The sequence below is a fragment of the Ahaetulla prasina genome, chromosome 15 (genome assembly GCF_028640845.1).
Source record: "Ahaetulla prasina isolate Xishuangbanna chromosome 15, ASM2864084v1, whole genome shotgun sequence".
In the NCBI taxonomy this organism is placed as follows: domain Eukaryota; kingdom Metazoa; phylum Chordata; class Lepidosauria; order Squamata; family Colubridae; genus Ahaetulla; species Ahaetulla prasina.
Window position 1 is genome coordinate 18,453,736 of NC_080553.1, and position 26,809 is coordinate 18,480,544.

General features: G+C 49.4%; 4 protein-coding genes across 13 annotated transcripts in view; 3 read left to right on the forward strand and 1 right to left on the reverse strand.

The window, feature by feature from the left end:
* The first annotated feature begins 1,993 nt into the window (after positions 1–1,993).
* Positions 1,994–7,644, forward strand: USP30 (ubiquitin specific peptidase 30). Of its 2 annotated transcripts, XM_058158883.1 has the most exons (13): positions 1,995–2,226; positions 2,454–2,563; positions 2,998–3,180; positions 3,657–3,760; positions 3,938–4,036; positions 4,311–4,353; positions 4,442–4,536; positions 4,716–4,775; positions 4,865–4,951; positions 5,106–5,186; positions 5,688–5,871; positions 5,964–6,072; positions 6,379–7,642. In XM_058158883.1, exons 1-13 carry the CDS (start codon positions 2,141–2,143, stop codon positions 6,620–6,622), a joined length of 1,485 nt encoding a protein of 494 aa, XP_058014866.1. In that variant the 5' UTR covers positions 1,995–2,140; the 3' UTR covers positions 6,623–7,642. The 2 variants fall into 2 exon arrangements, with proteins under 2 accessions (XP_058014867.1, XP_058014866.1); XM_058158884.1 differs by lacking the exon at positions 4,716–4,775 and having other exon boundaries at positions 1,994–2,226; positions 6,379–7,644.
* Positions 7,645–7,883: 239 nt separating this feature from the next.
* ALKBH2 (alkB homolog 2, alpha-ketoglutarate dependent dioxygenase) lies at positions 7,884–9,802 on the reverse strand. Its single transcript, XM_058158896.1, has 4 exons — positions 9,781–9,802; positions 9,069–9,473; positions 8,654–8,852; positions 7,884–8,510 (listed from the first exon to the last, which is right to left on the reverse strand). The coding sequence occupies exons 2-4, from the start codon at positions 9,331–9,333 to the stop codon at positions 8,210–8,212; spliced, it is 765 nt and encodes a 254-aa protein (XP_058014879.1). The 5' UTR covers positions 9,334–9,473; positions 9,781–9,802; the 3' UTR covers positions 7,884–8,209.
* A 71-nt stretch (positions 9,803–9,873) lies between these two features.
* On the forward strand, positions 9,874–13,999 carry UNG (uracil DNA glycosylase). 2 transcript variants are annotated; one of them, XM_058158895.1, is made up of 7 exons: positions 9,874–10,080; positions 10,696–10,896; positions 11,380–11,475; positions 11,839–11,936; positions 12,073–12,161; positions 12,677–12,855; positions 13,269–13,999. In XM_058158895.1, exons 1-7 carry the CDS (start codon positions 9,991–9,993, stop codon positions 13,407–13,409), a joined length of 894 nt encoding a protein of 297 aa, XP_058014878.1. In that variant the 5' UTR covers positions 9,874–9,990; the 3' UTR covers positions 13,410–13,999. The 2 variants fall into 2 exon arrangements, with proteins under 2 accessions (XP_058014878.1, XP_058014877.1); XM_058158894.1 differs by lacking the exon at positions 9,874–10,080 and having other exon boundaries at positions 10,525–10,896.
* A 1,453-nt stretch (positions 14,000–15,452) lies between these two features.
* The window catches only part of ACACB (acetyl-CoA carboxylase beta), a 36,646-nt gene continuing 25,289 nt past the window's right edge, over positions 15,453–26,809 (forward strand). For 2 of the 8 annotated variants that reach the window (XR_009152186.1, XM_058158177.1), the window contains exons 1-10: positions 15,458–15,856; positions 17,855–18,474; positions 21,534–21,666; positions 22,508–22,646; positions 22,735–22,844; positions 23,011–23,092; positions 23,596–23,694; positions 23,955–24,064; positions 25,271–25,381; positions 25,902–26,111. Coding sequence is in view for 5 of the 8 variants with exons in the window: in XM_058158177.1 (XP_058014160.1) it covers positions 17,864–18,474; positions 21,534–21,666; positions 22,508–22,646; positions 22,735–22,844; positions 23,011–23,092; positions 23,596–23,694; positions 23,955–24,064; positions 25,271–25,381; positions 25,902–26,111 (1,605 nt within the window). In the remaining 3 variants the exon portion in view is untranslated. Of the gene's footprint in view, positions 15,857–17,854; positions 18,475–21,533; positions 21,667–21,762; positions 21,906–22,507; positions 22,647–22,734; positions 22,845–23,010; positions 23,093–23,595; positions 23,695–23,954; positions 24,065–25,270; positions 25,382–25,901; positions 26,112–26,809 lie in introns of those variants that run through there. The other 6 variants (XR_009152188.1, XM_058158179.1, XR_009152187.1 and 3 more) reach the window with 6 other exon arrangements.

Here is a 26,809-nt window from a genome sequence, read left to right on the forward strand (position 1 = left end):
TCCATCCGCGATGGCTGGGAAGATCAGAGCGCTCCAGCCCCAGGCCTCTGGAGAGTCCCAGCTGTGGGGGCGGGAAGGGGAGCTTGCAAGCCAGGAATTCGGAACAAGGCACAACAGGGCTCTTTGCGATACCCCTCAAGAAACTGGGGCTCTCTCCCCATCCTGGATTACTTACGGCAGTTGCCTCAGCTGGAATAAATCCTCCTCCATTGCAAAGGTGTGGCTGGAGGTCTCATCGCTCTTACATGGTGGGGAGAAGCAGGTGATTTCAGGAGGCTGCCGAGTAGGACAGCTCCCGTTGCAACCAGCCAGACTGCGCGATGCAAATCCAGAAGGAGGAGGCGAGCTCCGAACCAGCAGCAGCGGGGGAGGGAGGGGGGCAGCTTGCTTGCCTTGAAATCCTCCCCTTTTCCTTGTGGGCTGCTCTCAGTTCGCTTCGCTGGCTGCAGGGCAATCTTCCGCTTCGTTTGCGAGAGACCTTTGCAACGCCCCAGACAGGGATTATTAGAGGAAAAACTAGAGTTCTTGGGGGCAAAACACCCCAGTCTAATACTGGGGGGCCGGTAGGGTGAAAGAGCTGCACAAGATGGACCCAGTTCTCCAAAGCTCCTCCTACAGCTGTAGGGTTTGCTGCAAGAGATGACTAAGAAAAGGTTTCTTGCTGGGGTGGAAGGGATTCTTGGGTCCAGAGCTGGAAATTTAAGCCATGCGTCTCTTCTTTCCAGGGGCTGAGCCACTGAGCCGTGGATGAAGCTTCCATCTTTTGCCTCTTCACCTGCCACTCCAGTAGCCTTCCAGGGCTGGGTGTTGCAGGTGGAGCGGTTGAGTTGAGTTGAACGAAATTGCAATAAAAACATTTTAGAAATAGTAAGGAGCTAAACTCAGTTCAAAAAGATGAATGCATGTGGTGCAGGCATGAAAAGAGATGGGGAACAGCAAATAGAAGGAAAGACCAGGAGGGTCAGACAAGATCCTGAGTTTCCTATCAGAAACAGCACCAGAACCTCCATTTAGACTAGAGAAGAGTAAGTGTGCTTTGCATGGAGTAAACAACTGGTGCAATTATGATCTTACAGTCTCATGGTCAAATCCTCAAGCTGAAATTAATGCACCTGCCTCAGAATGCAAAGTTTGATGGCCCCCTCCCCAGTCTTATGCCTCTCAGATGTGCGTGTTTCTGGAAGTTGCTCTCCCTTATCTGGAAGACAGAAAGTGAGGAAGGCTGCCTTCTGGCCATTGGGAGGCTTGAGGGCACTGGATCTGCCTCAAAAAAGTTGGCTTGGGTAACTTCCCAACTCCGCTTTTGGGTGTGTTGGCTCTTGCTTGGGCTGAGCGACTTTCAGGTGCAGGGAACTAGGAAAGCTGGTCCCGGAGGCCCAGGTGCAACTAGATTGTAACACACAGGGAGCCTGAAGCAACGTGATCTTGACCAGGATTTTGGACGTGTCAGCTTTTTTGTCCTCTTCTTGGATTGCTCCAGCTCATTGCAAGTTTTGCAAGGATGCCTTAAATTCTAAATATATTAGAGAATGTAGTAGAGTTTGAAATGTATCAGAACTGCTTTCCTTCATTTCTTACACGCTGTTTAATATTTTGCTTCGGATCCCCCCCCCTTTAAATATATTCACAGTGTTTGCTTTGAGTTGGTGTTTGGGATGAACAATTAATAGTGCAGCTTTATTGCCTGAGGCTTAGTTCCCTCTGGACTCAGAGGGCTTACTACTCCCGTGTAGAACTGAATCTACCATCTTTAAAGCCAATGCTTTAAAATTGCTTTGGTGCAGTTTAAAAAAAAAGTTGATCTAGAATGCTGTTTTGTTTTGTTTTGTTTTTTCTCTCTCTCTCTGTCTTCTCCTCACGGGAAAAAGATGCCCTTCTTCTCCTCCTATCTTTTAGGGAAGCTGCTCAGCGGAACCTTTTTTTCGGCCCACGGAACCGTGTTTTTCGCGGCATCCGGGGCGGGACGGGATCCATTGGACGTAGAACCGCTTAGCAACGGAGTGGGCGGGGAGACCCCGTTGCTACGAGACCCTCGGGAAGGAGCTGGACCCGGTGGCTTCCGCTCCTCCCGGAAAAATCTTCCCCGAGCGCCCCGGTCCCGCGTCTTCAGTTCCGCCCGCGGAGCGCAGCCAGGCCGGGGATGCCGCTGAGCCGCTTCGGCCGGCTGGAAACGGAGCGGGCGACGGCGGTGCTGCGGCGGCTCCTTCGGGCCGGGGGATCGGCCAGGTCCGGCTGCGAGCGGAGCGGGTCCCGCCCAGCGCCTGCGGGGGGAAATGGAGGGAGGCGCCCGGCGGATCCCTGCGGGCTGGGTGGGAATGGCCAGCCTTCCCCAGGGGAAGGGACTACAACTCCCAGAAGGCGCGCCGGCTCGGAAGCCTGCGAGGGGCAGGGGGGAGGTTGCTGGGCCTCCCAGCGGGAGGGGCTCCTGTCATGTCTCCTTCCTTTCCTCTTAGGTCCAGGATGATGAGGAACTGGGGGGTCATCGGCGGGGTGGCCGCCGTCTTGGCCGCCGGCCTCTACGTCCTCTGGGGCCCCCTGGCGGAGAGGAAGAGGCGCAGGAAAGGTGAGCAGGGGGGGCGTCCGCAACCCCAGCGGGGAATTTAAATGGGTGCAAGCCAACATCCAAGTTCGGAAGGCACCGGGGAGCCCCCCCGCCCATCCAGCCTGGAGTGGAAGAGGCTGCCTTCTGTTGGAATAAGGAGAGAAGCCGGGTGAGCTCCATAAGGCTAACCCAGGGGCCTGCAAACTTGGCTCTTTGAAGACTTGTGGACTTCAACTCCCAGAGTTCCTCAGCCAGCAAAGCTCAGCAAAGCAGAAGAACTCTGGGAGTTGAAGTCCACAAGTCTTCAAAGAGCCAAGACCCCTGGGCTAACCCATTCATTATACGGATAGTTTTCACTGATAACATATGCACCAAAGACAAATTCCTTGTGTGTCCAATCACAGTTGGCCAATAAAAGAATTCTATTCTATTCTATTCTATTTTCTCCGCAACAGGGCTGGTGCCCGGGCTGCTCAATCTGGGAAACACATGCTTCATGAACTCCCTTCTCCAAGGACTGTCGGTGTGCCCTTCTCTCATTCAGTGGCTGGAAGGATTCGCAGGTCAGGACTCGGCTGGCCAAAGCAAGAAGGCTGGCCAGCGGTCCCTCTCTCTGACCTTGCTTCGCTTGCTGAAAGGTAGGGATCCTTTTGCAAGACCTCGAGTGTGTGTGTGTGTGTGTGTGTGTGTGTGTGTGTGTGGTGTCTTGTTGTTTTTCTGAAGTCCTGTGTGTTTTTAACCTTTGACTCCTTGTTCTGTTCATTGGATTACCTAGCAAACAGACGCAGCGCTTTTTATAACGGAGGAGGAAACGGCGAAGTAGTGGTAGAACACAGTTCTAGACATGATGCTGTGAACATTGGCATGGCAAGAGGACGCGTTTCATCTGAAATTTGTAGAAAACTAAATGCAGATTCTGCCATTTGACAATGTTAGGGCAGGCAAGTGTGTTTTGACAGTGTCGGTGTCAAGATTTTCCACTCTGTAGACTGTTCCAAAGCACATGAGTGTGAAGCATTTTCTTTAGAATCAGAGGCTCCAGGACTGGGAGGGAAATAAGTTTGCTTTTCTGACAGAGTCTGCGTTAACTCTTCGGGCCGTTTATTGCTTTCAGCTTTATCCTGCCAAGAGGCAATGGAGGACGACCTCCTGGATGCAAGCAGCTTGTTGGAGGTTTTAAGGCTGTACCGCTGGCAAATCTCCTCTTTTGAAGAACAGGTAGTGATACGAAAGAAGTGAAGCTTCTCAGTAGCCACACATTGACTGTCTGGTCTGTGATATCGGGCATATTAAAAACAGGAGCGAGAACTGGCCTCTCCCTGTTCATTGCAGTCACCTTTCCTGCTGCTGTTGACCTGGCATTTTAAACTCCCCTGTCATTTTCTCCTTTGCCAGGATGCTCATGAACTGTTCCATGTTCTTACTTCTTCACTGGAAGAAGAGCGAGACAGTCAGAGCCAGATTCCACATTTATTTGACGTGCATTCACTGGAGGTGAGTGACAGAATAGCTAAGGTGCACAACTAGAATTGGAACAGAAACCAAAGTACAGTTTAGGCCAATCACCTGTCCTCTACCTGCCTGGGAGTTTGCCATCTTGAACTTTTGAGGATTTTTTTCAGTAGCCTACATAGGGCTGGGCAGGGATGCATTTTATCTTTCTTTATAGTGTTTAAATCTCCAAGACAAGTGATTGCAACAATCAAAAGTCTTGATATTTCTGGCTTGTTTTCATAGCACACTGTTATTTATTGTTTTTGCTACCTAGGAGCCGGAAATACCTCAAGAACAAATATGCTGCCGGACAAAAGGTAAAAAATAAAATAAAAACAAAAGCTTTAATAGGGTTGGCAGCCTTATTACACAAACCGATCGTGGCAAATGAGTTGTATTTTGTAGGTCCGCTTTATCCTGTGCCCAGTCGCTGGAAAAGGCAGCACCCTTTTCACGGGAGGCTGACCAGTCACATGGTTTGCAAGCACTGCAAGCAACAGGTACGCAAGAAAAATAAGTCCAGCTTTTCGGATCCACTGTGTAGAAATGTGCGATGATCTGGGATCCACCAGAACGGAACAGTTGCGGTGGAACCGTCTGAGGGGCTTCTCCTTCCTTGCCTGTCCGCTGGGAGGTGGGAAGATGTTCGGGTGGAATCCTGGGCTCCTTTCTCTTTCAGAGTCCCCTCAGATACGATACCTTTGACAGCCTTTCCTTGAGCATCCCGGCCACCGTCTGGGTAAGCCTGTTTCCTTGGAGGCCCCCAGCGATGCTTTACGAATCTGCCGGACTCCTGACTTTTGCTTGACTTCCTCCTGTTATCCGCAGGGCCATCCCTTGACGCTCGACCACTGTCTTCGCCACTTCATCTCCTCCGAGTCGGTCAAGGATGTCGTATGTGACAACTGTACCAAAGTAGGTCTTCCGAGTACCTTGGGATCGCATGATCCGTTTTGTATTTCACGCCCCCATTTGCACACAGGTGTAAAAGTCTTTTGTGAATGGTGTCTTGGAGCCACCAGACCCTTGAGCACCTTGGAAATTGTTTTGTTTTGTTCTCTTCCCCAAGATTCAGGCTGAAGGGATGAAGGGCCTCCAAATTATGGAGCGCCAGAGAACGACTTTTGTTAAGCAGCTAAAGTTAGGAAAGGTAAGAATTGGGGTGGTGGAACTGTTGTGGGTTTACTTGGGCGGGGCAAAGGACCCTCTTGCTACATGTATACTACAAACTGCACAGGAAATTCTCCATTCTCTGTCTCACTCCATGTCAGCAAATGTTAGAAGATATGGAAGAGATGATAATGAGGTAGGATTTCCTGTGGCAGGTTGAGAAGACCTGGGTTCAGGGCCTTTGTGAAGATGAAGCTATCACTTGTGCCCGAGAAGCTAGCTTTCCCCATTCACATTTGTTTTCCTTTGCGAGGGGCCTCCGCCTGTAACTTGCAGAGAATCAACCAGCATCACAGGCTGACTTCTTTAGCCACTGAGAAATTTGACACTGGTTCTGCGTGGGCCCAACGATGTCCTAAGAGCCAGCTGGGGGTTCTCATTTGGGAAAAAAAATTGTGCTTGTGCTTCAGCTACACTGCACATGGGAATGCCTCATCCTGCCTCCAACAGCCACACTTCCCTCTCCCTCCTGACTTTCTAGCTCCCTCAGTGTCTCTGCATCCACCTGCAACGGTTGAGCTGGTCCAGCCACGGCTTGCCCCTGAAGCGGAACGAGCACGTGCAGTTCAGCGAGTTCCTCATCATGGATCTATACAAGCAGCACTTCCCCACCCATAAATCCAGCCCCAGGGAGGGTCTGCAGGCAGAGCCAGACCCCGGGCAAGGTGGGTCCAAATTCATGGAGACGAGCCCTGCCTGCTGACCTACATTGGGGGCCATCAGACATCAAGAATTAGCTTCCCTGTTGTTTTTACAGGTAGGGAACGAGCAGGGAACAGCAAACCCATTCTCAGCAACGGCACATGCTGCACCCCGTGGCTGCCTCCCTCCATCAGCTTCCCTTACATGGCTGTTCCCGGCTGTGGGTAAGTGAGGACAGGCTGGGCTGCTGCTAGACTTCCTCAGGGACGAGAGCAGCCGGTAAAATACTGTTTGTCTGCATCTTCCATGGGCTGCTGAGCCTGTTGTGAAACATATGGATATTGGCTGAACATTTGGGTGAAATCCCACCCTGCCTAGACCCAGCCCTACCAGAACAGTTCTAGAGGCAGCTGCAGCTGTTGTGCCAAGAATGTAGGCAGTTGCTGGAAAGAGGTGCATGCTATTTGCTTCCCTTCAGAGGTCAAAACTGGTTGTAGAGTGAGCCTCTGCCTCTCTTTTCCCTCCGGCAGTTCCCCCGTCTACGTGTACCGCTTAATGGCTGTCGTGGTCCACCACGGGGACATGCACTCAGGGCACTTTGTGACCTTCCGCCGTTCTCCGTCATCTTCCCGGACTCCGCCGTCTGTCGGCAGCCAGTGGCTTTGGGTTTCCGATGACGTGGTGCGCAAGAGCAGCTTGCAAGAGGTCCTGGCTTCCAGCGCCTACTTGCTCTTTTACGAGCGCATCTGCTCCAGACTGCAGCCTCCCAGCTGAGAACTCCCAGCCAAGGAATGACAGAGGAGAGCAGGCCGTGCACAGAGTTGTCGCTGCTCTTCTCTGGGGCAGGAACACACCACGGGATTTCCACCGCAGACACCCCAGGATGAAGGGGGTGAAGGGGGTGCCTCTCGACAGGAGCCAGCCCAAAGATGCTCAGCATATGTGATTTTATCCGTATCAGAAAAAACTGTGTGCTCCGCGATTCTTTCTGTTCCAGGAATTTCAAGTAGAGACCTCTTAGGATCTTCTCCCTTGTGACATTCACCTCCGCGTTCTTTGTGGTGATTGATTTACTGCCAGTCTTTTCACAACATTTCACGTCTGTAGCCGATTCAGTCAGACAACCACCTACCACGTCCGGAGGGGAGGGTGGAAAAGTCTTTTTAAGTGCCTTGATCGTATATGTTCATTAGCGACAAGAGGGCCGCTTAGGTGTGGCTGGGGCTCTGGGATTCCAGGGGAGCCGAGGAAGGCCAGCATTTCTGACTGGGGCCTGAAGCTGCTTCCCGGAACGCAAGGTGGTATCTTTGTACCGACGAGTCTGTTATAATTCCATCTTTTTTCTTACCAGGCTCTCCTTCAGCCAATGGGGGAGTCCTCTGTCCTATACCTTGCTAACTCCGCCACAAGAATTTGAAGATTTAAAATATTTTGTACAATAAAATTGCTGCTAAGATTCCAAATGTATTGAGACCCAGCATCTTGTCTTTGTATGTGCGAGAGAAATCCTTTTCTCGTCTTCCTGCACTGGCTCCTGTTGAATCAAAGCCAGGGGATGAGTGTCCTCACGACATAACTTATGTGTCCTATTAAAGTCAGCAGCCCAACACCGATGGCAAAGACAGAGCTTTTCTCCCATAGGAAACAAAGGATCACTTGTTTATTTAGGGGTATTAAAAAAGACACAAAACAGTAGAGCTTGTGGACCTCAGGCATGCTGCTGCTTGCAAAGTCACCTCTATTCAGGTTTGCTCAAATGGAAAAGAATAGGGCAAGGTACAAATAGGCCCTGGGAAGACCCAGGTCCCTCCTTAACTCCAAGCTGCGGGATTCCCTGGACAGAAACAGGCCTGCATTTGGAGAGACCTCGGTCCAGAGACACTTTCCTCGAATTAGGACAGTGATGCTTCCCCGCTTAGAGAAGCACCATGAATCTTGATCAGCTCCTTAAGCAGCAAGCAGATTGAACATGCTCTGAGCCACAGATTGTGCAGCACGCTTTCTCCCACCCCCCCACCCCAATAGTTAACCGAAGTCTGGTTTATTCAGTTAACCCAATTTTCTTGGTTCACAGGATACATTATGCCACAGGCCAGGTTCACACAGCCCTCCAGGATAAAGTATGACTGGCTGATTAGAGAGGGAGTAAATCCGAGGTAAACCAGAGCCACAAATACAGCTTGGTTAGAGGATCCAGGGACTGCATAAGGTTGTGCAAACAGAGCCTGTGATTACAACAGCCCAGTTTTGAGTCCAGATAGGTTTCAAGAAAAGGGAGCGGTAAACCCAGGCTGCAGCCAAGGGTGGAAAGATGCTTCGCTTCTCCCAACACACACACGCCCCTTCCCCTGCTTCTGGGAGCTAGAGAGTCCTAACTTTCCGAAAGGTCAGGTTGATCCTGGGTGCCAGCACTTTCTTGCGGCTGGGCAGGCTGTGGTACCAGTAGTGATTGGTGGGGAAGTTCATCATTAGCAGACTGCCATGATCCAACTGCAACTTGACTGGCGCGATTCGTCGGGAGGCAATTTTGCCCCGAGAAGCCCCATGGCGGAAGATGAAGTCCCTGCAGGCACCAAAGGACACAGAGGCAATAGGGCTGCGGGGAACCAGCTCCCTCTCATCGTCCCTGTGCTCTCCCATGTGGTCACGCCCATCTTTATACCTGCAGAGGCACAAGGAAGAACCTGGATACGTCTGCCAGGCGATGCAGCGTGGCAGCTGGAGACACCCCAAATCCCATGTTCCAGGAAGAAAAGTGCGTCAGAAGAACGGTGCTTCCTGCTGTCAAACACCCTGGGGAATTACCTGTTTATCAAAACGAAGTTGAAGGTGTGTGCGGTGACCAGCTGGACACGGTCCCTAATGCGATTCAGAATTGGAATCCAGGGCTTGGGGGAAAAGGTGACACCAGAGTAAGTGTAGGTGAGCCCAGCATCCCCGTAGGTCACCTGCTTCCTCGGGATTTCATGCCACTTCCCGAAGATATGCAACTTGGTGAATTCACCTGTTTGTGGGGGGGAAGAGAAACAAATCAGAATTCGATCCTGCCACAAGTAACAATTAGCATTCATTTAGGTTTCTCAGGAGGGAGAAGAATCCATAATGGAGAGGTGGCTCCTTTAGCCGTCTTCCAAGTCGATGGAGTGGGGATTATTTCCTGCTGCTCCAGGTGCTCCCCCCACCTACAAAATACCAGCCAGGTGCAGGGAGCGGCATTCACCTTCAAGGTACTCCACTTCCTTTTCGAGCTGCTGGAAGATTTCGTCCGCCTGGGCTCTGCCATAGAGGGTGGTATAGTCACAGATGAGCCCCTCTGCCCGGATTTTCTTCCATGGCATGCCTGGCAAGGGGCTCATCCTCTCTTGCTCCTTCGGGCTGCCTTGCTGGGCAGAGTCTGCCCCCTCCTCCTCCTCCTCCGTGGCCCTGGGCCCCGGGGCCTTCTCCGGGGTGGGTCCAGGAACTGCTGGGATGAGGAATTTCTCCATCACCCACTTCAGGAGGAAGACCGAGCGGGAGGAAAGTGGCCGTCCATGGCAGGGAGATTCCGGCCGCTTTCTGCGAGGTCCCTTGGCAGAAGGGCCCCTGAGCTCCTCTGGCAAAGTCGTCCAACCAGCAGCTGCTGCACCTGCCGGGCCAAAAGCAAACACGTGAGAAAAAGCAGCAATAATGGTGAATAATAACCCATCCCCCCCCCACCCTCAGTCCCTCAGAGCCTCTAAGGCTGGGCCAGAAGGGAAAGCCGTGCGAGGTACCACCTTCCTCTTCCTTCAGAGGGGAAAACGGGCAGGTGAGGAAGGTGCCTTGACAAAGCGCGGCGCTTAGGGCCGCTTCCTTCCTCCCGGGCTCCTCGCCAAGGAGAAGAACCGCCGCCGCCCCCCGAAAGCCCGCTCCCTGGCTGGGTGGGATGCCCAGGGCGCATGCGCCAAGCCCACCGGCATTTTCCTCGCGGGGGGTTTCTACCTGGCCACAGCAGCGCGCATGCGCGGATTTAATGAGAAGGCGGGAGGGGCGTTCCTTGGTGGCGCGTAGCCAGTATTTTCCCGCCAATTTTTTTCGCGGGAGATTCCAAGCGCTCCGCTGCCGCCGCCGCCGCCGCCGCTCTCGACCTGCAGCGCCCCGTTGCGCCGGAGAGCGGTGCCACCATGATCGGGCAGAAGTCCTTGCTCTCCTTTTTCACGGCGGCGCCCAAGAAGAGGAGTCGCTCTCCGGAGTCAGCCGCGGCGGTAACTGAGGTACTTTTGGGGGAGGGTTATTGTGAAGGGCTTTATTAATTAATATAATAATAATGATAATACTACTACTAATAACAATAATATATGCGGGAGGCAGTCTGTGGGGATTCAGAGGGAGAAGCGGGGCACGTATTCAGCTACCACGTTTTTGCTAGTAAAGGCAAAAGTTGCTGTGTGAGGTACCGACCAATCAGAAGCGCCTCAGTGGGCGGGCCGCTGGGGCCGCTTAGGGTCACGTGCCCCGGTGAACCAACGAGACTACGCTTTCGGGAGGGGCTGATCTTAGCTCGCAAAGGTCCCGATTGGTCTCAAGGGGTAAATCCCACCTCTTCTACCCGCAATCCAATTACAGGCCTGGGCGGGCAAGGGAAAAAAAAAAAGCAACAATGGACGTAAACCAATAGGAAGGCGAGGGGGCGGTGTCTTCAGGCTAATAAGTCTGGGCTGCATGCTTGGGTTTGTTTTTCCCGCGAAATGCGCACGTGTTTCTCCGAGCCGGAAGTGTCGGGAGACGACTGCGGTTACTTCGCCTCCATGCGTATTTGGTTTTCTCCCCGCGGCCGCTTTCCTGCTTCCCTTTCCCCGCCCATGACCCCCTTCTTTTCCCTCTTGCAGGCTGCCAAAAGACCGAAGATTAATGGCTGTTCACTGCGATCTCCCCAGCTCAGCCCGGAACAGGTGGAGCGCATCCGCAAAAACAAAGAGGCTGCACTGCAGAAGCTTGCAGCCCGTACCGACAGCTACATTCCTGCGGAGCTGGGGCAGAGCTGGAGGGTCTCCCTGGCCGGAGAGTTCTCCAAGCCATATTTCGCTCAGGTGGGCAGGAAGCCAGAACTTTTGCTAATGGATCAGGGTTTTTTGTTGGTGTGTTGTGTCCCCCCCCACTTTTCCCGCTTTTAAGGTCTTAGCTTAATTAGCTAATTAAAGAGAAGGGGTGCTTTTTATTATTAGGCATTGGGTGAAATTTAGCCTCTTCCTGCTTATAATAAGGTTAGACAAATGCTTTTAGCTCAGCAGTCCATCCTCAAAGGCTACCACACCACTGGATCAGATGCTTTTTAAAGCAATTGGCTTGTATGCCTTTTTTAATGATGTTGAAGGTTTTAACAGCCATCTTCTGATAACGTCTGAGAGGACTGCTTGGGTGTGACATGGTAGCCCCATTCTGCCCAGCAGAATTTGTAACGAGAGTACTGGACAACTTCAGGGCAAAGACTGTTTCTGTGCATGTTATGGAATGTGATATCTCCTTAGTTATGTCCTTTAGTTGATGTCTAAATAAATCCCCCCCTTATACAGCTGATGACATTCGTTGCTGAAGAACGCAAGCGCTGTACAGTTTATCCACCTCAGCATCAGGTCTTCACTTGGACTCAGCTGTGTGACATCCATGATGTGAGTCAACCTGTTATAATTTGCATTTATCATCTTGTTTCTTTAGAAAACGGGTAGTGTTATCTTTGTGTGTTTACCCTTAGCTATTAGCCGAGTTCATACAGGTAGCCACTGGGTTATTTTTATTTATTTTTTAATCATCCATATTTAAGCAAGTCCTGGCTTAATGCAGCATGTGAATCCAGGCACTTTGCCTGTCCCCGAGTTCTACGTAATGGTGTGTGCTGCTTTTTGGAATACTACTAAGAAAGAGCAAAGAATTTTCCGTCTCCTCAAGTAGAAGCATAAATCTAGATAAAAAGTTGTTTGAGAATAGGAATAATGGACGTGGAATGTTTAAATGTTTTCTGCTCTTGCTTTCAGGTTAAAGTTGTTATTTTGGGCCAAGATCCATATCACGGGCCCAATCAAGCTCATGGGCTCTGCTTCAGTGTCCAGAGACCAGTTCTCCCTCCACCCAGGTAAAGTTCAGCTCTGGCCAAGTAGTTCTGTTAGGGTCAAGGATGCTGTGTTGTTTTATAGAATTCTTTGGAACGGCTGACTGCTGAGTCTATTGTGCGAAAACACAATGCTTCTAAGACTTGTTTTTCTTTATAGCCTGGAAAATATTTACAAAGAGCTTGCTGTGGATATAGAAGGCTTTTCACATCCTGGCCATGGAGATTTGACTGGATGGGCTAAACAAGGTGACCCAATGCCGTTCTTTTCCCAGTTGCTTTCATGCTGCGTTTGGTTATGCTGCATTCGTGCTTCAATTGCTAGAGTTACCCAGCCTTTGTGACTGATCTGAAAACTGAAGGTCAGAATCTTTGGAGATCATCCAGGCTGGTTGATGTGTTTCTAACCTCTCATAATCACATTTCTCATCAAGCACAAAACAAGGAATCAAATCAACTACCATCTTTCAAATTAGGCTTGTGGCAAAACCTGTCACAGTGAACAAAATAATTGTAATTATTGTATTAAGGGACTATAAAAAGCCTCCATAGAAATGGTACAAAATTATGCTTGAAAGCCGTGTTTTCTGATTAACGGTGAGAGGAAACAGTTCTAGGTCCACTCTTCTGTCCCGTTAACTTTGGAGGCTGCATCCTGGATGGGCATATAAAGTGACCTTGATTATCCAGGTTTAATGGGAGCAAAAATGACTTTATTCCAGCATTCCTACTACTGGCATCGTGTTGTTATTTTTACAATCCAGGTGTGCTGCTGCTTAATGCTGTGCTCACAGTCCGAGCTCATCAAGCCAATTCCCACAGGGAAAGGGGCTGGGAGCAATTCACAGACGCCACGGTCTCCTGGCTGAACAAGAATCTGGATGGCCTGGTCTTCATGCTGTGGGGAGCTTATGCTCAGAAGAAGGGCAGCTCTATTGACAGGGTAGGTTGACTTTTGACAACAGCACTTTGTCTGCATGCTACTTTAAAAGGAGATCTAAGTGAGCTACCACACTCGGCCATAATGCTGTTTGGTTGCAGTAAACAATGAACCCAATCACGCTTTGCGCCTTTACCATGATGGGAATGCTCAGACAGCTTGTCTACCAAACGAAGGATTAAAATAAATGAAACCTTTGCACGGGTGGATGAATCTAGCCAATGAAACTTTTCCTTTTCTAAAAATTCAATCCACGTTCTAACTGAATAGATGTAGAAATGTGGCCTGCTTATAGGATCTCTTTGCTTAATTCTGGACAATCGGGCTCTGCTAACTTCTTAATCTATGCCTTTAAATCACGCCGGTTCTTCCAGCGCGTGGGGCTGGGAAGTCTTAACGCCTCTGGCTTCTTGCAGAAACGGCACCACGTCCTGCAGACAGCGCATCCCTCGCCCCTCTCGGTGCACAGGGGTTTCTTTGGCTGTCAGCATTTCTCCAAAACGAACGAATTCCTGAAGAAATCCGGGAAGCAGCTGATCGACTGGGGGGCCCTGTAAGGATCCTGCAACTCCCTGGAGACCACAAGAGCAGCCATTTTTGTCCCTAACATGCTGGAGAGCCTTTGCAGAAATATTCTTGGACTGGTTTCTTTGAAGCCGATCTAAACAGTATTCTTTTCACTTTTAATTCAGGGTTAATTCCAAGTATATATTTTTTTAATTTTGGAGCAAACTGAGATTAGCCAAAGAACACCGCCTTTTTTTCCCCGAATTCTTCATCACCGTCAAGAACTTTGTGCCAATCTTTTCCTTGCAATAATGACCCTGAGGCTTTTGTTTTTCTTTCCTCTTCCTTATGCTTCTCAGAGGAAAATGGAAATATTGACAGCCAACAAGGCGCCTCTTGGTTTTGCCTCTGCTGAAGAATTCATTCAGCAAGTGGCTTATTCCATCCAAGCTTGACGCCTTAATCTAATCATCGCAAATTGTCTTTTTTTATTATTTGCCAACGATTTAAAACTTTGAAAAGGTGCTATGAAAAATAATTTTTAGTATTTTGGCTTGCAGGAGGTGGGCCAACTGTATGAAAGTATTCCACTCTTGGGATCAGATTTAAAAGTATTGCCAGGATTCTGTGGGAAATGTTACTTAAGTAGTACGGAAAGGAGAGCTGCAGTTGGCCAAAAATTACAGGCCGAAAGTTTTCTAGGATGTTTTCTAGTTGGTGTTGAGATGAACACATCTGACTGGCCTGTGAGGCATCGCCCTTAGGGTGCAACCAGCCCTCCGCCCTGTGCAGAAAGAAAGCCGGTTCTGGCACCAGCCTCGGGTATCTCACTTCTGCCAAACTCTGGTGTTTTTTCAATGCTGCCCTTGCCCAGGGGTGCCAGGGGTCAAACGGTCTCGGTTACAGGTTATTACTACAGGAGCCCTTGCTGAACTCCATCCACTTCTGTTTGTGAGAAGAAGAAGCAGCCGCGTTGCAGCGTTTCCTTGTGTTCTATGCAAATCGCATAGGGAGAATTTCCAGCTGCTATATTTAAAATACCAATTTTAAAGACACTCCTTTTAAAAAAAAAGAAAAGAAAGAAAACCACCTCTTTCCTGTAACACTAGTTCCCTACCTTGTTGACTTGTTCCAAAGTTTCCAAATAAATGTTTCAGATATTTACTTGAAATCCCTGATGCCCGTTTTAAGATTTCTTCCCTTAAATGGTATTTTAGGAAAAGGTTCAAAGGTTCCTTTGCATGCACTGCAGCCTTTCTCAGCCTGGGGGTGGCAAAGATCCCCTCTGCGGGTGAGAGAGAGTGTGTGTGTGGGCCTTGCAGCTGGTAGGGCTGCCAGGGGATGGATGCCCAATTACAAGAGTGGTGGTGGTGGGATGGAAAGCGGAGGGGGGTCTCTGGGCAAAGGGAGCTTTCAAACCCCTCAAAGGGGCCGGCTGTGCTCTTGTCCCCCTGGAAGCGGGGTGGGAGGGGGGGTTAGGGCCGCGGGGCTTTGCAATACTTGCAATACGGGCTGCGTGCAACCCAGCGGCTGCTTCTCCCTCCAGTGCCCGCAGGAATCCCGCGCGCCGGGGAGCTCTGGCTGCAGCTGCTCGATCCCCGAGGGGGGCGGCGGGTGGGCGGGCGGGCGGGCGAACTGACTGACAGCCCTCGGCTCCGGGGCGATGCCCCTCCCGGCGCTTTGCACGTGCGCGCGTGGAGCCGAGGTCCCGGCGGAAGGTAGGGCTCCCCGCGACGGCAATTGAATTGCAAGAAGCCCGCCGGCTTCTCCGGCCCGTCCTGCAAGCGGCCCTGCTTGAAACTGGCTTTTTATCGGGGCGACTCCGCCTCGCCGGCGCCCTCTGCCCGGGAGCTTCGCTTCGGAAGGAAGCGGCCCGGCTGAGCAGGTGGGCCCTGCCCGGGGAGGGGGGCCGTGGCCGGGCTCGCAGCCTGCTGGGGCTTTTCGCTACAGGATGAATACAATCAACGGTGGCGGCGCCTCCTGCCTTTGCTGCCGCTTTGAATAATGCAAAAATGATGCACGGGAAAACGAGGAGGTGTTTCCTTCAAACTACTTAAGTTTGTGTGTGTGTGTGTTGTTTATTTGCAAAGGGAAAGGTAATCTTAAGCACAACGGTACTGTCCGGTACACTTTTTATTTTGTTTCAGTTTATCTTTGCCAGCACCAAACACACCTTTGGGAGATGCTAGAAGTTGTTGTTATTGTTGTTGTTTACAACTTTCAGTGCCATGTGTGGTATTCAGTAACCTTTGGTGTTGTTGTGCAAAGCAGTTGTCGGTTTTTATCCTGGTGAGCGAACTTTGCCCCAGTTAAAGTCCAAGTGCCCTGTTCGGCAGACTGCAGAATGCGATGGAGCCCTGCCACCTGGCACCCGCTGCTCCAGCCTCCCGGGGCCAAGAAAGAAATTTCCATACAAACACAACACAAGGGTGTGATCTTCTTTCAGACTGGGAAGCATTCAGTCCTGCTCGGTTTTGGGTGGATTTAAGGTTGAGATGTAAGTAGCACAAAAGCCAAAATATTTCAATATTAGGTGGTGTGTGACCACCAAGGAAAGAACTTCTTTTGAGCTGATCTTTCCTAACGCTATTATTGCACTTCATCTCAGCCAGAAGGTTTTATATTAGCTTGCTGGCTGTAATAAAGTTATTTGATTTGGGAACTTTATCGTTTATTGGTAAGTTTCTGTTCACGAAAACTTTGCATGTGCTCCTGGCAACTCTGCATTTTGTTTGTTATATACACAGAACCACAAAGCGGCTAATTTGCTCAACACTAACGATGTTAACATGCAAATAATTGTGTGTGTTGTGTGGATGTCGATGTCCATGCAAGATCTAGTTAATTTTCACATTCCCTGACTTTGCAGCTGCTGAAAAGCCCAAGCTAATTTGCTTGTCAGAAAGTGAATTTTTTTTTAGAAAGTATATTAATGGACTAGAGAAAGCTGGAAAAAATTGCAGTTGTAATTAGTTAAAGCAGCTTTAGATAATTAATTAAATGCAGAACTTAGCAAATATAAGTCTTTCTCTGCTGTTCTCCATTGTTGGGCTCTGGTGTGTTTTGTAAATTGGCTTTGATGGAACAGGAGATGCTCTCGGAGTATTTTATGTTTAAAACAGGTTGGCAGAAAATTCATTGATCTTGTTTGCTTTTTTAATTCTTTACTATCACGTGGATTTCCTTCCCCTCTTAATAAATATCAAAGATTTGCTCGATTAGCAAAGATTCAGGTTGTGGTTGTATCCCTTTCTTGGAAAGTTGTATTCAGTTTAGTAAGATTTGGGGCTAAGCAGTGTTAAAATAAGTGGTCAGAAGGAAGTTACTCTTTAAATTGGGAAATGAGCATTGAGTTGGCTTGTGTACTGGAGGGAAAATGGACCTTGACTGCCATGTGGTTGATAACTGAGACCCTGAGTACCTATGGAAACAAGTAACCTTGATCAAGGGCAGAGAAGAAGAAGAAGAAGACTTTCTATGTCCTTTAAAATGTTGATTGTTGGTTGTTGTTACAAAAGTTGTTGCTGACTCCTTGGTCTTGGCCAGGGGTCTGCAACCTTAAACACTCAAAGAGCCATTTGGACCCGTTTCCCATATTAAAGAAAACACTGACGTCACTCACTCCCACCAACCACATAACACCCCCAGCCAGGTCTACCCAGGTTTTGTGGCTCCCAGTGTTTTCTGTGGGAAACAGGAATCTCTCTCTCATCTCTCTCTCAGGCCAGGCGAGGAGTGACTAGAAGGGGAGAGCAAGGGGTGGAGCCAGCCAGTGATGGGTTCAGCCGATAGGGAGCCACAGCAGGGGGACGAAAGAGCCGTATGTGGCTCCGGACCTGCAGGTTGCTGACTCCTCTGGACGTTGGAATTGAGGGCAAGGGTCTTCCAGAGCAGAGGGAGGGTCTTGCCTAAAGAGGCTGGATCCCGGTGGGCCAAGGAGTTGCCTCGTCTTCATATTTGGGGTCTTGGGGGCAGGACCACAGCCAGCTGTTTGGGGAGGATAAAAATAGCAAGCTCCTTTATAGCTTCGGAAGAGCAGTTGCCCGGGTAGCCAGGAATTTCGGGCCATGGGGGCCTTCTGAGAGGCACTGTTGTGCATGCCAGCCTGCAGCTGAAGAGGCAGAGGTTGCTGGTAGGGGCTTCATAATTGTGTGGGAGACCCAACTCGCTCCATTTCTACACACGGAACGGTAAAATTCGAAAGAATTGATGTTCGAGTCCTTGAAAGCTGGTGGTGGATCCATGATTGAAAAGATTAGTAGTAGATGTCAGAGCAATGAGCCGCATGCCAGGAGGTTTAGGGAACCGCTATTCTGCTTGCTGCCTGCGTCACGCAGTAGTGCCACTTCTCCTGAGTCAAAACAATCTCTTTGGCTTGAGGGAGGGGCAGCTGCTCTGCCCTCTCGGATCCAAGGCCCTGGTTCTGAGTCCCCAGACTCTCTGCGCGCACAAGTATTCCTTCCCCAACTGAGTGCTGCTGTTCTCTTATTTCTAGGGTTCCTGAATGGTTCTGCTAGTGTTTGCGGCCTTGGTGCTTGGGCTGTGGCTGGTTTGGACCAAGATGGCCAAAAGCCCTCCACTTGGTTTGAAAAAACTGAAGTTTGAGCAGCCTGTCCCAGAGCAGCTGACCACTCCCGAAGTCCAGCAGCTGCCTTCCAGCGGGTTCCTTCCACAGTTCCCGGGGGATGAGACGGAAGCCGTATCCTCAGAGCCCAGCCAAGCCCCTGCAAGCCCATCGAGCCAGCCCCCTCCGTGCACGCAGATATCCACGGACCCTTCCTGCCAACTCAAGCCCTCCATTCCCCACTCTTCCTCGGACTGTGTGCTGTCTCCGGCCGCTGATTCTGCCAGGCCTTTGAGCCAGTTTGTCCGAGTGTCCTCAACGCAGCTCTTGAAGCAGATGCAGTCCCTGTCCTTTGAAGAGCAGGCCGCCAGCCCCGCCTGGAGGAAGCAGCAAGCCATGGCCAAGTTTGTCTTGGGCTCCTTTGAAGACAATTCTTCAGACGAGGAGTTTGTAGCCGGAGGAGCCTTTCCGAGGGGCAGGAGGAGACGGAGCAGCCTGGCCCATCCCGGTTCTTCCTCCTCCGTGAACTCGGAAGCGAGCCTCGTCATGAGGTAGGCAACGTGGTGACGCAGCTGGTTTGGCCTCTGCGCTGGACCTTCGGGAGGAGCCAATTCAGGGAGGGCCAAGGTGGGCTGTCTCTCATTTCCCAAGATTTGGTTAAATGCAGTGGTGAAATGTAAAATTTGTTAATACCGGTTCTTTGGGTGTGGCTTGGTGGGGGAGGGGGGCGTAATGTGACGGTGGGTGTGGCCAACTTTTTTTTTAACTTTTAAAAGCATTTTTTCTACAACCTCTTCAGCCGAAGAGGTTGTAAAAAAATGCTTTTAAAAGCCTCTGAAGATCCCAGCTGAGCCGCACGATCATCAGAGGCTGTTTTTTTTACTTTTAAAAGCATTTTTTCGGCCAAAAAAATGCTTTTAAAAGAAAAAAAAAACTAATGATCGTGCGGCTCAGCTGGGCATGGGGGGAGTGGGGCAGAGATTTTTGCTACCAGTTCTCCGAACCACCCGCCGCCATTGCTACCAGATCGGGTGATCCGGTCTGAACCGGGAGCATTTCACCCCTGGTTAAATGTGACTTATTTCAGGAGACGTTTGGATTGAAGCCACTGTCCTGCAACCTCTTTTTTAGATTGCTAGAATCTCCTTTCTCCATTTTTGCTTGCTTGTTTTCAGTATTTGTATCGTTGCCCTTTCAAGCTTATTTCCTATTTCTTGACTGCTTCTATCCCAACGGACTCTCAAGGGGCATTCAAGCTGGAAACCCATCAGAATTCACAGAGTCATGAATTAAAAGGGAATGTGTATAACTCTGACAGATAAATTTGGGAGGTAGGATTTGAGTTTGATAGGCAGAAGAGTCCCTGCCACCTTCAGCAACCGGAATGTCCTGATATGATACGATATGCCAAGGAATACACCAGCTTCCTCTCCAGTAAATATGCCTCGGACTGCAGCTGAAGAGAGTCCTGTGCGCATTTATCTGGGGTGAAGCTGCGTTAAATGCCTAATGGCCTAATGGCTTCTTGGCTTATTGCTCTAAAAAAGGCAAGTTGTTGAACTTGGGACTTTTCTACTGTGCTGGAGAGAAGGAGAAAGCAGAATGTTCAGCCGGAGGTTAAAATGGAAGCGCACAAATACTGCGACTGTCTGATAAAATACTTAAAAAAAAACAGAATGGCTTATCTCCCTGTGTGTCATTTCTCCTGGTTGACTCAGTAACCTGAGCAAACTCCCGCTTTGGCTTTTGTTTTCATCTGTTTAATTTACCCTGCGTGTTTCAAGTATTACAAACTTCCCGTATTTGGTGTATTAAAGCCAGAAAGTGTGGCTGCCAGGGCTATCCCTCTATCTGCGGCAGTTTGGGTTTGGGTTTGCTGAAGTTCCAGACCAACCTGAGGAAGACTGCTAGAAGGTCTCCTCATTTCTGGTTGGATGTCGAGAGAAATCCTTTAAGCCTGGCTCTCGGAGCTGCAACTGTTTGTGCAGGAGTTAAGGACTTAAAGCGACTGGTCTTGGGATGAAAAACGGAACAGCCTGGTATTTCTGTGAAACGCTCCCAACACTTTTTTGAATGGCTTTTTGAAGTACGGGAGCCAGATGTGCAAATCAAAATAGTGAGGAGCCAGAGGATATTCAGATCTTCTTTCCACTGTGGATATATTCTCTCCCTTTCACGCTCACCGTGTATTATTTTACGCATTGATACCTTCCTTTTTATTTCTCTTAAAATACAAAGAAAGCAGATCAATTCCTGTTGCCATTAAATGAGCTACAGTGCTGATAATGAACGCTTATCGGCAATCTAAGTGGGAGAGGCTGCTTGAGTGGGATCAAGGGCCAAGGATAGTCTTCCAGTTGTTAACTAAGGCAGTGATCGGGGAGACCCCAAGTATTGTTGTTTTTCATGGTCTGTCACACAGTCAGCCAGATGTTTAGATTATACTAGGAGGTTTTTCCTCCCTTGAGCCACCTGGGGGTGCTGCTGGGGAGCGGCTGAGTCGTATCTGGCCCCTCGCCCACGGGGGAAGGGGAAGCCAAGAGGAGGGGGGAAGTCACAGAAATGGAGGAGGAGGAGGAGGAAGAAGTAGCCTCCGACTCTGCTTCTGCCTGCCTGCCTCTCTGGAGGTTCCAAAGCACCAAAGGAAGAAGCGGCAGACCGGAACTGGGTGCAGCACCCCGGAGGTCAGTACCGGCCAGCAGGATTCTGACATGCTTTGGGTCTGGGCAGCTGAAGTCTTCGATCTGCTGAGCAGTCTAAGCGGAAAGGAGAAAGGGGAAAAGCTTGAGATAACCAAACAAACATTCCTTTCTCGGAGCTCATGCAGAGTCCGGGCGGCAGCAGCAGCAGCTCCTTTGCAGAGGTCAGGCAGGGAGGGGGAGATGCTAGAAGCAGCAGCAGCTGTGGGGGGGGGCTTCCTTTATGGTCATTTGAGGGGGCTGAGAATCATCCCCTTCGGAAAGGAGGGAGTAACTAACGTTTCCTGGGCGGGTGTTTCCAAAAGCTCTTAAGCTTAGACGCCCTTTTGTCCTTCAGCCGCCACAGACATGCACAACTGTTTGTGGAGAGTTTCTCAAAACAATTTCAGAAGCAAATGTCTTCCGAATGAGGTCTTCGCTTTTCAGGGATTGTTTTTCCAGCCATGTTTCCCGGAAATGTTTCCCAGCTAAACGGGGCAATTTCGAAAACAAGCCCATCTTGCATGGGAAGTCTTCCTCTTCCGTCACTTTTGCTTGCCCTCATCCACTTTCTCTGTTTGAAATGCGGAGCCTTTGAAGGATCTAGCAGCCTAACCAAAGGTGTGCATAAGATGTGGGTGTTTTGTGTTAGAAGGGCCACCTTTGATCAAAAGCCTGTTGACTGAAGGCCCTTAACAAGGGGTGAGACACACGGAAGAGAGAAGACTGTGAGGGACACAAATTAGTGGAACAATTTCACCTTCATTAAGGAACTTGTTCTACCTTCATCTTCCTCTGCCCCCCACCCACCCCAATTGATTGCAGTCCCAGAACAACTTCCAAGTAACTGGCGGTCCATCCCGCATTCCTCCCTGAGGAACAGACTCAAGCTATGGATGGAACCTTATAGAAATATTTCCACCTCCTTCCAGGCCCAGCATGTCAGGGATGTACCTGGTGAAGAAAGGACGGGAGCAGAGGAAACTGGACCTCCACAGGGACTTCACGGTGGCGTCGCCTGCTGAATTTGTGACTCGTTTTGGAGGAAACCGTGTGATTGAAAAGGTACGGCTGCTGCTGAAGGAGAAGCGATGCTTCCCTTGGGCTCTCGTGATGCAGCCGGAATGGCTGCCTAGTAAATACATTTCTTCATAATAATAGCCACAAGAATATCTGATGCACAGAACTGGGAAAATGAGAATATACCATCGGAGGAGGAAGTGATAAGGAAAATCCTGGACTGTGCTGAGATGGATAAATTAACAAAGGAGATAAAAGAAAAGGAAGATATGGAATATTATATAGTATGTAATAAATTGTATTATTGGATAGAAATTAGATATGTAAATAAAGAAAAAGGGGAAAGGGTCATATATACACGTACAAAAATGGGTAGTGCATGAAAAAAAATGAACAGTTATAATAATAATAATAATAATGATGATGATGATGATGATAGGTATGATGGAATATATACAGAAATAAGGGATAATGGGGAAAAAAATAAGTATAATTAAAGGAAATGAGAAGGGAAAAAATGTAAATAATAGAGAAATAGCGAAACAAAACTGATGTAAAGAAGAAGTATATGTTTTATGTTAGTGTTTGTTATGTCTTCTTGTTGTTGTTTTTGTTAAAAAATAAAATATAAAGCCCAGCACGTATAAAATAAAAACTTTATATAAAGCCAGGCAGATATTCCAGAAGCTCAGCGGAAATGCTGGAAGGGTTCTACAGCTGAGCTGGGAAAGAGCCCCAGAGACCTCCTGGCCTAAAATAAGCTGGATTGTCCAGTCCAGGGACTGAATTTCTCTTCTGCCACCGAGCCCTGGCCCTCTTTTGGGAAACTCTGTTTCAAGGTCCTGGAAGGATGACCGGCCTGTGCACACCTTCTTCCCAACCTCAGGTCCTGATCGCCAACAATGGCATTGCGGCCGTGAAGTGCATGCGGTCCATCCGCAGGTGGGCCTACGAGATGTTCCGGAATGAGCGGGCCATCCGGTTTGTGGTGATGGTGACACCTGAGGACCTGAAAGCCAATGCAGGTAAGGCAGCCAAGGCCGCCTTCTCAATTCCCCCGGGGCTATGGATGGCTCTCTTCACCCTTTTGGCTGAAAACCCTTCCTCTTCTAGAATACATCAAAATGGCGGACCACTACGTGCCCGTCTCTGGAGGAACCAATAACAACAACTATGCCAATGTAGAACTGATCGTGGATATCTCAAAAAGAATTCCCGTGCAGGTAGTTACCAAAGTTTTCTGCCTGTCCCTGGCTGCCGTGAATTCTGTAACAGAGCAGGTAGAAAAAGCGGGATGAGTAGAATGGAATTTATGAAAATATAGAACGGCCAAAGGACTCCCTTTGGGCTCTGGGGCAAAGGATCACTTAAACTTAATTCTCCTTCTAGGCTGTCTGGGCTGGTTGGGGGCATGCCTCTGAAAACCCCAAACTTCCGGAGCTGCTGCAGAAGCATGGGATTGCTTTCCTAGGTAGGTGTGTTTGTGTTGGCACGTACAGCTAAGCACCAACAGAAAACGCTAGTCTCTGCCACCTACAGACTCACCTTTCCCCAAGCGTGATTGTCAAGCTTGAATTTATGTGTTTTCCATGCAACCACTTGAAGTTTCACCCCATCCTTTGTTCTTGCTAAATAAATAGATAGATCTTCTTTCCCAGAATTCGTTCCTTTTGTTCTTCTGGAACAAATTTTTATCTCTTTTGGAGCAGAGAGTTTTTACAAATCTATAAAGCGTCTACCCAGGCTAGATTTTTCTACTGGACCCAAGGAACCTCCTTGAGCGATCAAGGTTAAATGCCTGGCCCGCAAAACAGGTGTGAGTGAGCTCCCTGTCGCTCTTTCTAATCCTGCCTATGTATAGCTGAGCTTCTCTGCTTTTGTCTGGGCCTCCAGCATTCCAGCCGAGCTCAGGCAGGCCTCTCCCAAATATATTTTTCCCAAATGCCAGCTGAGCCTCTTTTCTCTGTTTACTAGGCCCACCCAGTGAAGCCATGTGGGCCTTGGGGGACAAAGTGGCTTCCACCATTGTGGCCCAGACCATCCACATCCCAACCTTGCCGTGGAGTGGCAGTGGTAAGAGGACTCCCCCCCCTCCCCCCGCCTTGCTGTCCTGTGCCCTCTTTTTACCTGGGGTCTTGCGGCTGTGATGCCCACTTCCATCTTGGCCGCTCCAGATCTCACAGGGTAGAGAAAGGGCTGCGTGACAGGAATCTCTTCCCTTTTCCTGCCTTGTGGTTTATTCCTTGCATGATCCTGAGGCATGGTGAAGCCTGTGCTTCAGTCGTAAAGAAATAGCCGTTGCCCTTAAAGCTTTGTTGTAATTTTTTTTTTAGACTTAGTTGCTGAACTGATCCAGGAGGAGAAGCAGCAGGTGGGGACGCTCACTGTTCCCTTGGAAACCTATCAGCGGGGCTGCGTGCGGGACGTGGAAGAAGGCTTAGAGGTAACTGGAGGCACCCCAGGTGCCTTCTTAGTGTTATTAATAGCAATATTAGTAGAGAGGGAAAATGATGGAGTCTGAGGCAACGGTGGGTGGAGGAAGGTTTTCTGAATTAAGCTGTCCTACCTTTGGGCTTCCTGTTGGATCCTACATCGGCTGCAAAATGAAACAGGCCAGGCAGATTTTTGTTCTTTAAAAGATTCATTAGCCTCCTTCATGGAAGGAGAGGATCAGTCCTGTGTAAGTCTCGGCTGATGTGGAATTTTAAGCATAGAACATTCTTTTTCTGGCTGGACACATTACCAGATAAATGGCAATGTTTGCTTATTCGTGTCAAAAGCATCGCAGTTAAAATAATGTACCGTATTTTTGGAAGTATAAGACGCACTTCCCCCCCCCCAAAAAAAGAGGGTGAAAATCTGGGTGCGTCTTATACTCCAAATGTAGCCCCACCCAGCTTCTCAAACAGAGGTTTCAGAGGTTGAAAAAAGCATCAGAAATGGAGCTTAGAAAAAAAGCAGAGGCTTTTTTTCTGAAGCTCTGTTTCGGAGGCTTTCAGAGGCAGAAAAAAGTTTTTTCTGAAACAGAGTTTCAGAGGCAAAAAAAAAAAAAAAAAAGCAAGGCACAGAGCTCACAACCAAGGAACCTGTTGCTAAAATTCTGTTGCTGATTGGATGTATTCCGGGAGGCCGATCCACCTGCTTTTTTCTTATTTTCCTCCCCAAAAACTAAGCACCTTATACTCCAAAAAATATGGTATATGACACATAAAATTTAAAATACAAAAGACAGGATTAAAATAGGTACAAATTAATAAATGGGTGACGAAGCCTGTCCTTTCAGGATGGCTCCCTTCGCGTGTTCCTAGAATTTGTGCAAAGTGCTACAGACGTTATGAAAAAGTTGGCAGCTAAGCACGTGACTTCGTGCCACTTCGTCTGACTAGTTTAGGTCATCTATGCCGAGCATATAATCCGGCTATTGAGGGACCTGCATATTTCAGCAGGTGGCAATGCCTCTCTGCACTGAATACCAAGGTCGCATGTCCTTTGGCTTTGGCACAGGCCTGGTCAGGGGCGTTTTGAGGAAGGCTGGGCAGCACAAGGCCTTTGAGGGGGAAGTTCGGGGGGTGGGATTCCAGAGGAGCCTTCTTCACCCATTGATCCTTCCTTCCCTCCCTCCTTTCTCTTCCTGCTCTCAATTGTTCAGGCAGCCAAGAGAATCGGCTACCCGGTGATGATCAAGGCCTCCGAAGGGGGAGGCGGCAAAGGGATTCGAATTGTGGAAGGGGTGGAGGAGTTCCCTGCCCGCTTCCGACAGGTAAAGGAGGGGCCCTTCTGGGACTCTCCAGGGCCAGATTTCCCGTCATTTTAAGGTATCCGTGTTCCTCCAAAGAAGGAAGGCCAGACTGTTCTTGGTCATAGTTTATGAAATCCTCTTCCCTCACCTTTCTTTGAAATCTCAACTGAGAGATGATTCAGTTTTTGACCTGAATTGATTAAGGGGTTTTTATCAGTGGTGAAATCCATTTTTTTTTACTACTGGTTCTGTGGGCGTGGCTTGTAGTTTGGTGGGCGTGGCAGGGGAAGGATATTGCAAAATCCCCATTCCCACCCCACTCCTGGGGCCAGCCAGAGGTGGTATTTGCCAGTTCTCCGAACTGCTCAAAATTTCCGCTACCAATTCTCCAGAACCTGTCAGAACCTGATGGATTTCACCCCTGGTTTTTATCCTTATATTCTTATAACCCAGAGTGCTGTCCAAATGCATTTTAGCCAGCCATTGGGAAGGTCTAGGAACGCTGGTGCTATGTTCGATTTTCTTGCCCTTCGTCCAACAGGTGCAGAGTGAGGTCCCCGGGTCCCCCGTCTTTGTGATGAAGTTCTTGCAGCACGCCCGCCATCTTGAAGTCCAAGTCTTGGCTGACCAGTATGGGAATGCCATTTCCTTGTTCAGCCGGGACTGCTCCATCCAGCGGAGGCACCAGAAGATCATCGAGGAAGCCCCGGCCACTGTGGCTTCTCCGGCCGTCTTTGAGTACATGGAGAAGGTACGCATGTGCAAAGTCCTGGCAGAGAGCAAAGACCAACCACAGATTTCACTTGTAGGTGCTTCATCACTGGACAGTCACTTGTCTGGTAGAGGGTCTCCTGCTTGAGCAGGGGGCTGGACTAGAAGACCTCCAAGGTCCCTTCCAGCTGTATTCTGATTGAATTCTTGGAAGGGAGTGCCAGAGCAAGCGCGCCACACGGAGAGTACTTTGGCCATTGCAGCATTTCACTCCATCCTGCTCGTCTATTTTATTCCTGCTCTCTTTCTCCATGTGGCTGGAGTGGGGTGGGAATGGAGATTTTGCAGAATCCTTCCCCTGCCATGCCCACTAAGCCACACCATGCCCATCAAGCCATACCTACAGAACCGGTAGCAAAAAAAAATTGGATTTCACCACTGGTCTACGCATATAATAATGAATTCTTTGAGATTACAACCCCTGCTTTGCTTAGAAACACAACCACTCACTCATTGGTGGGTCTCAAATTTTTTTACTACTGGTTCTGTGGGTATGTCTTGCTGGGCGTGGAATGGCTTGGTGGGTGTGGCAGGGGAAGGAGACTGTAAAATCCCCATTCCCACCCCACTCCAGAGGAAGGATATTGCAAAATCCCCATTTCCTCCTGATCAGCTGGGACTCAGGAAGCAGAGAATAGATGGGGGCGAGGCCAGTCAAAGGTGATATTTCCCAGTTCT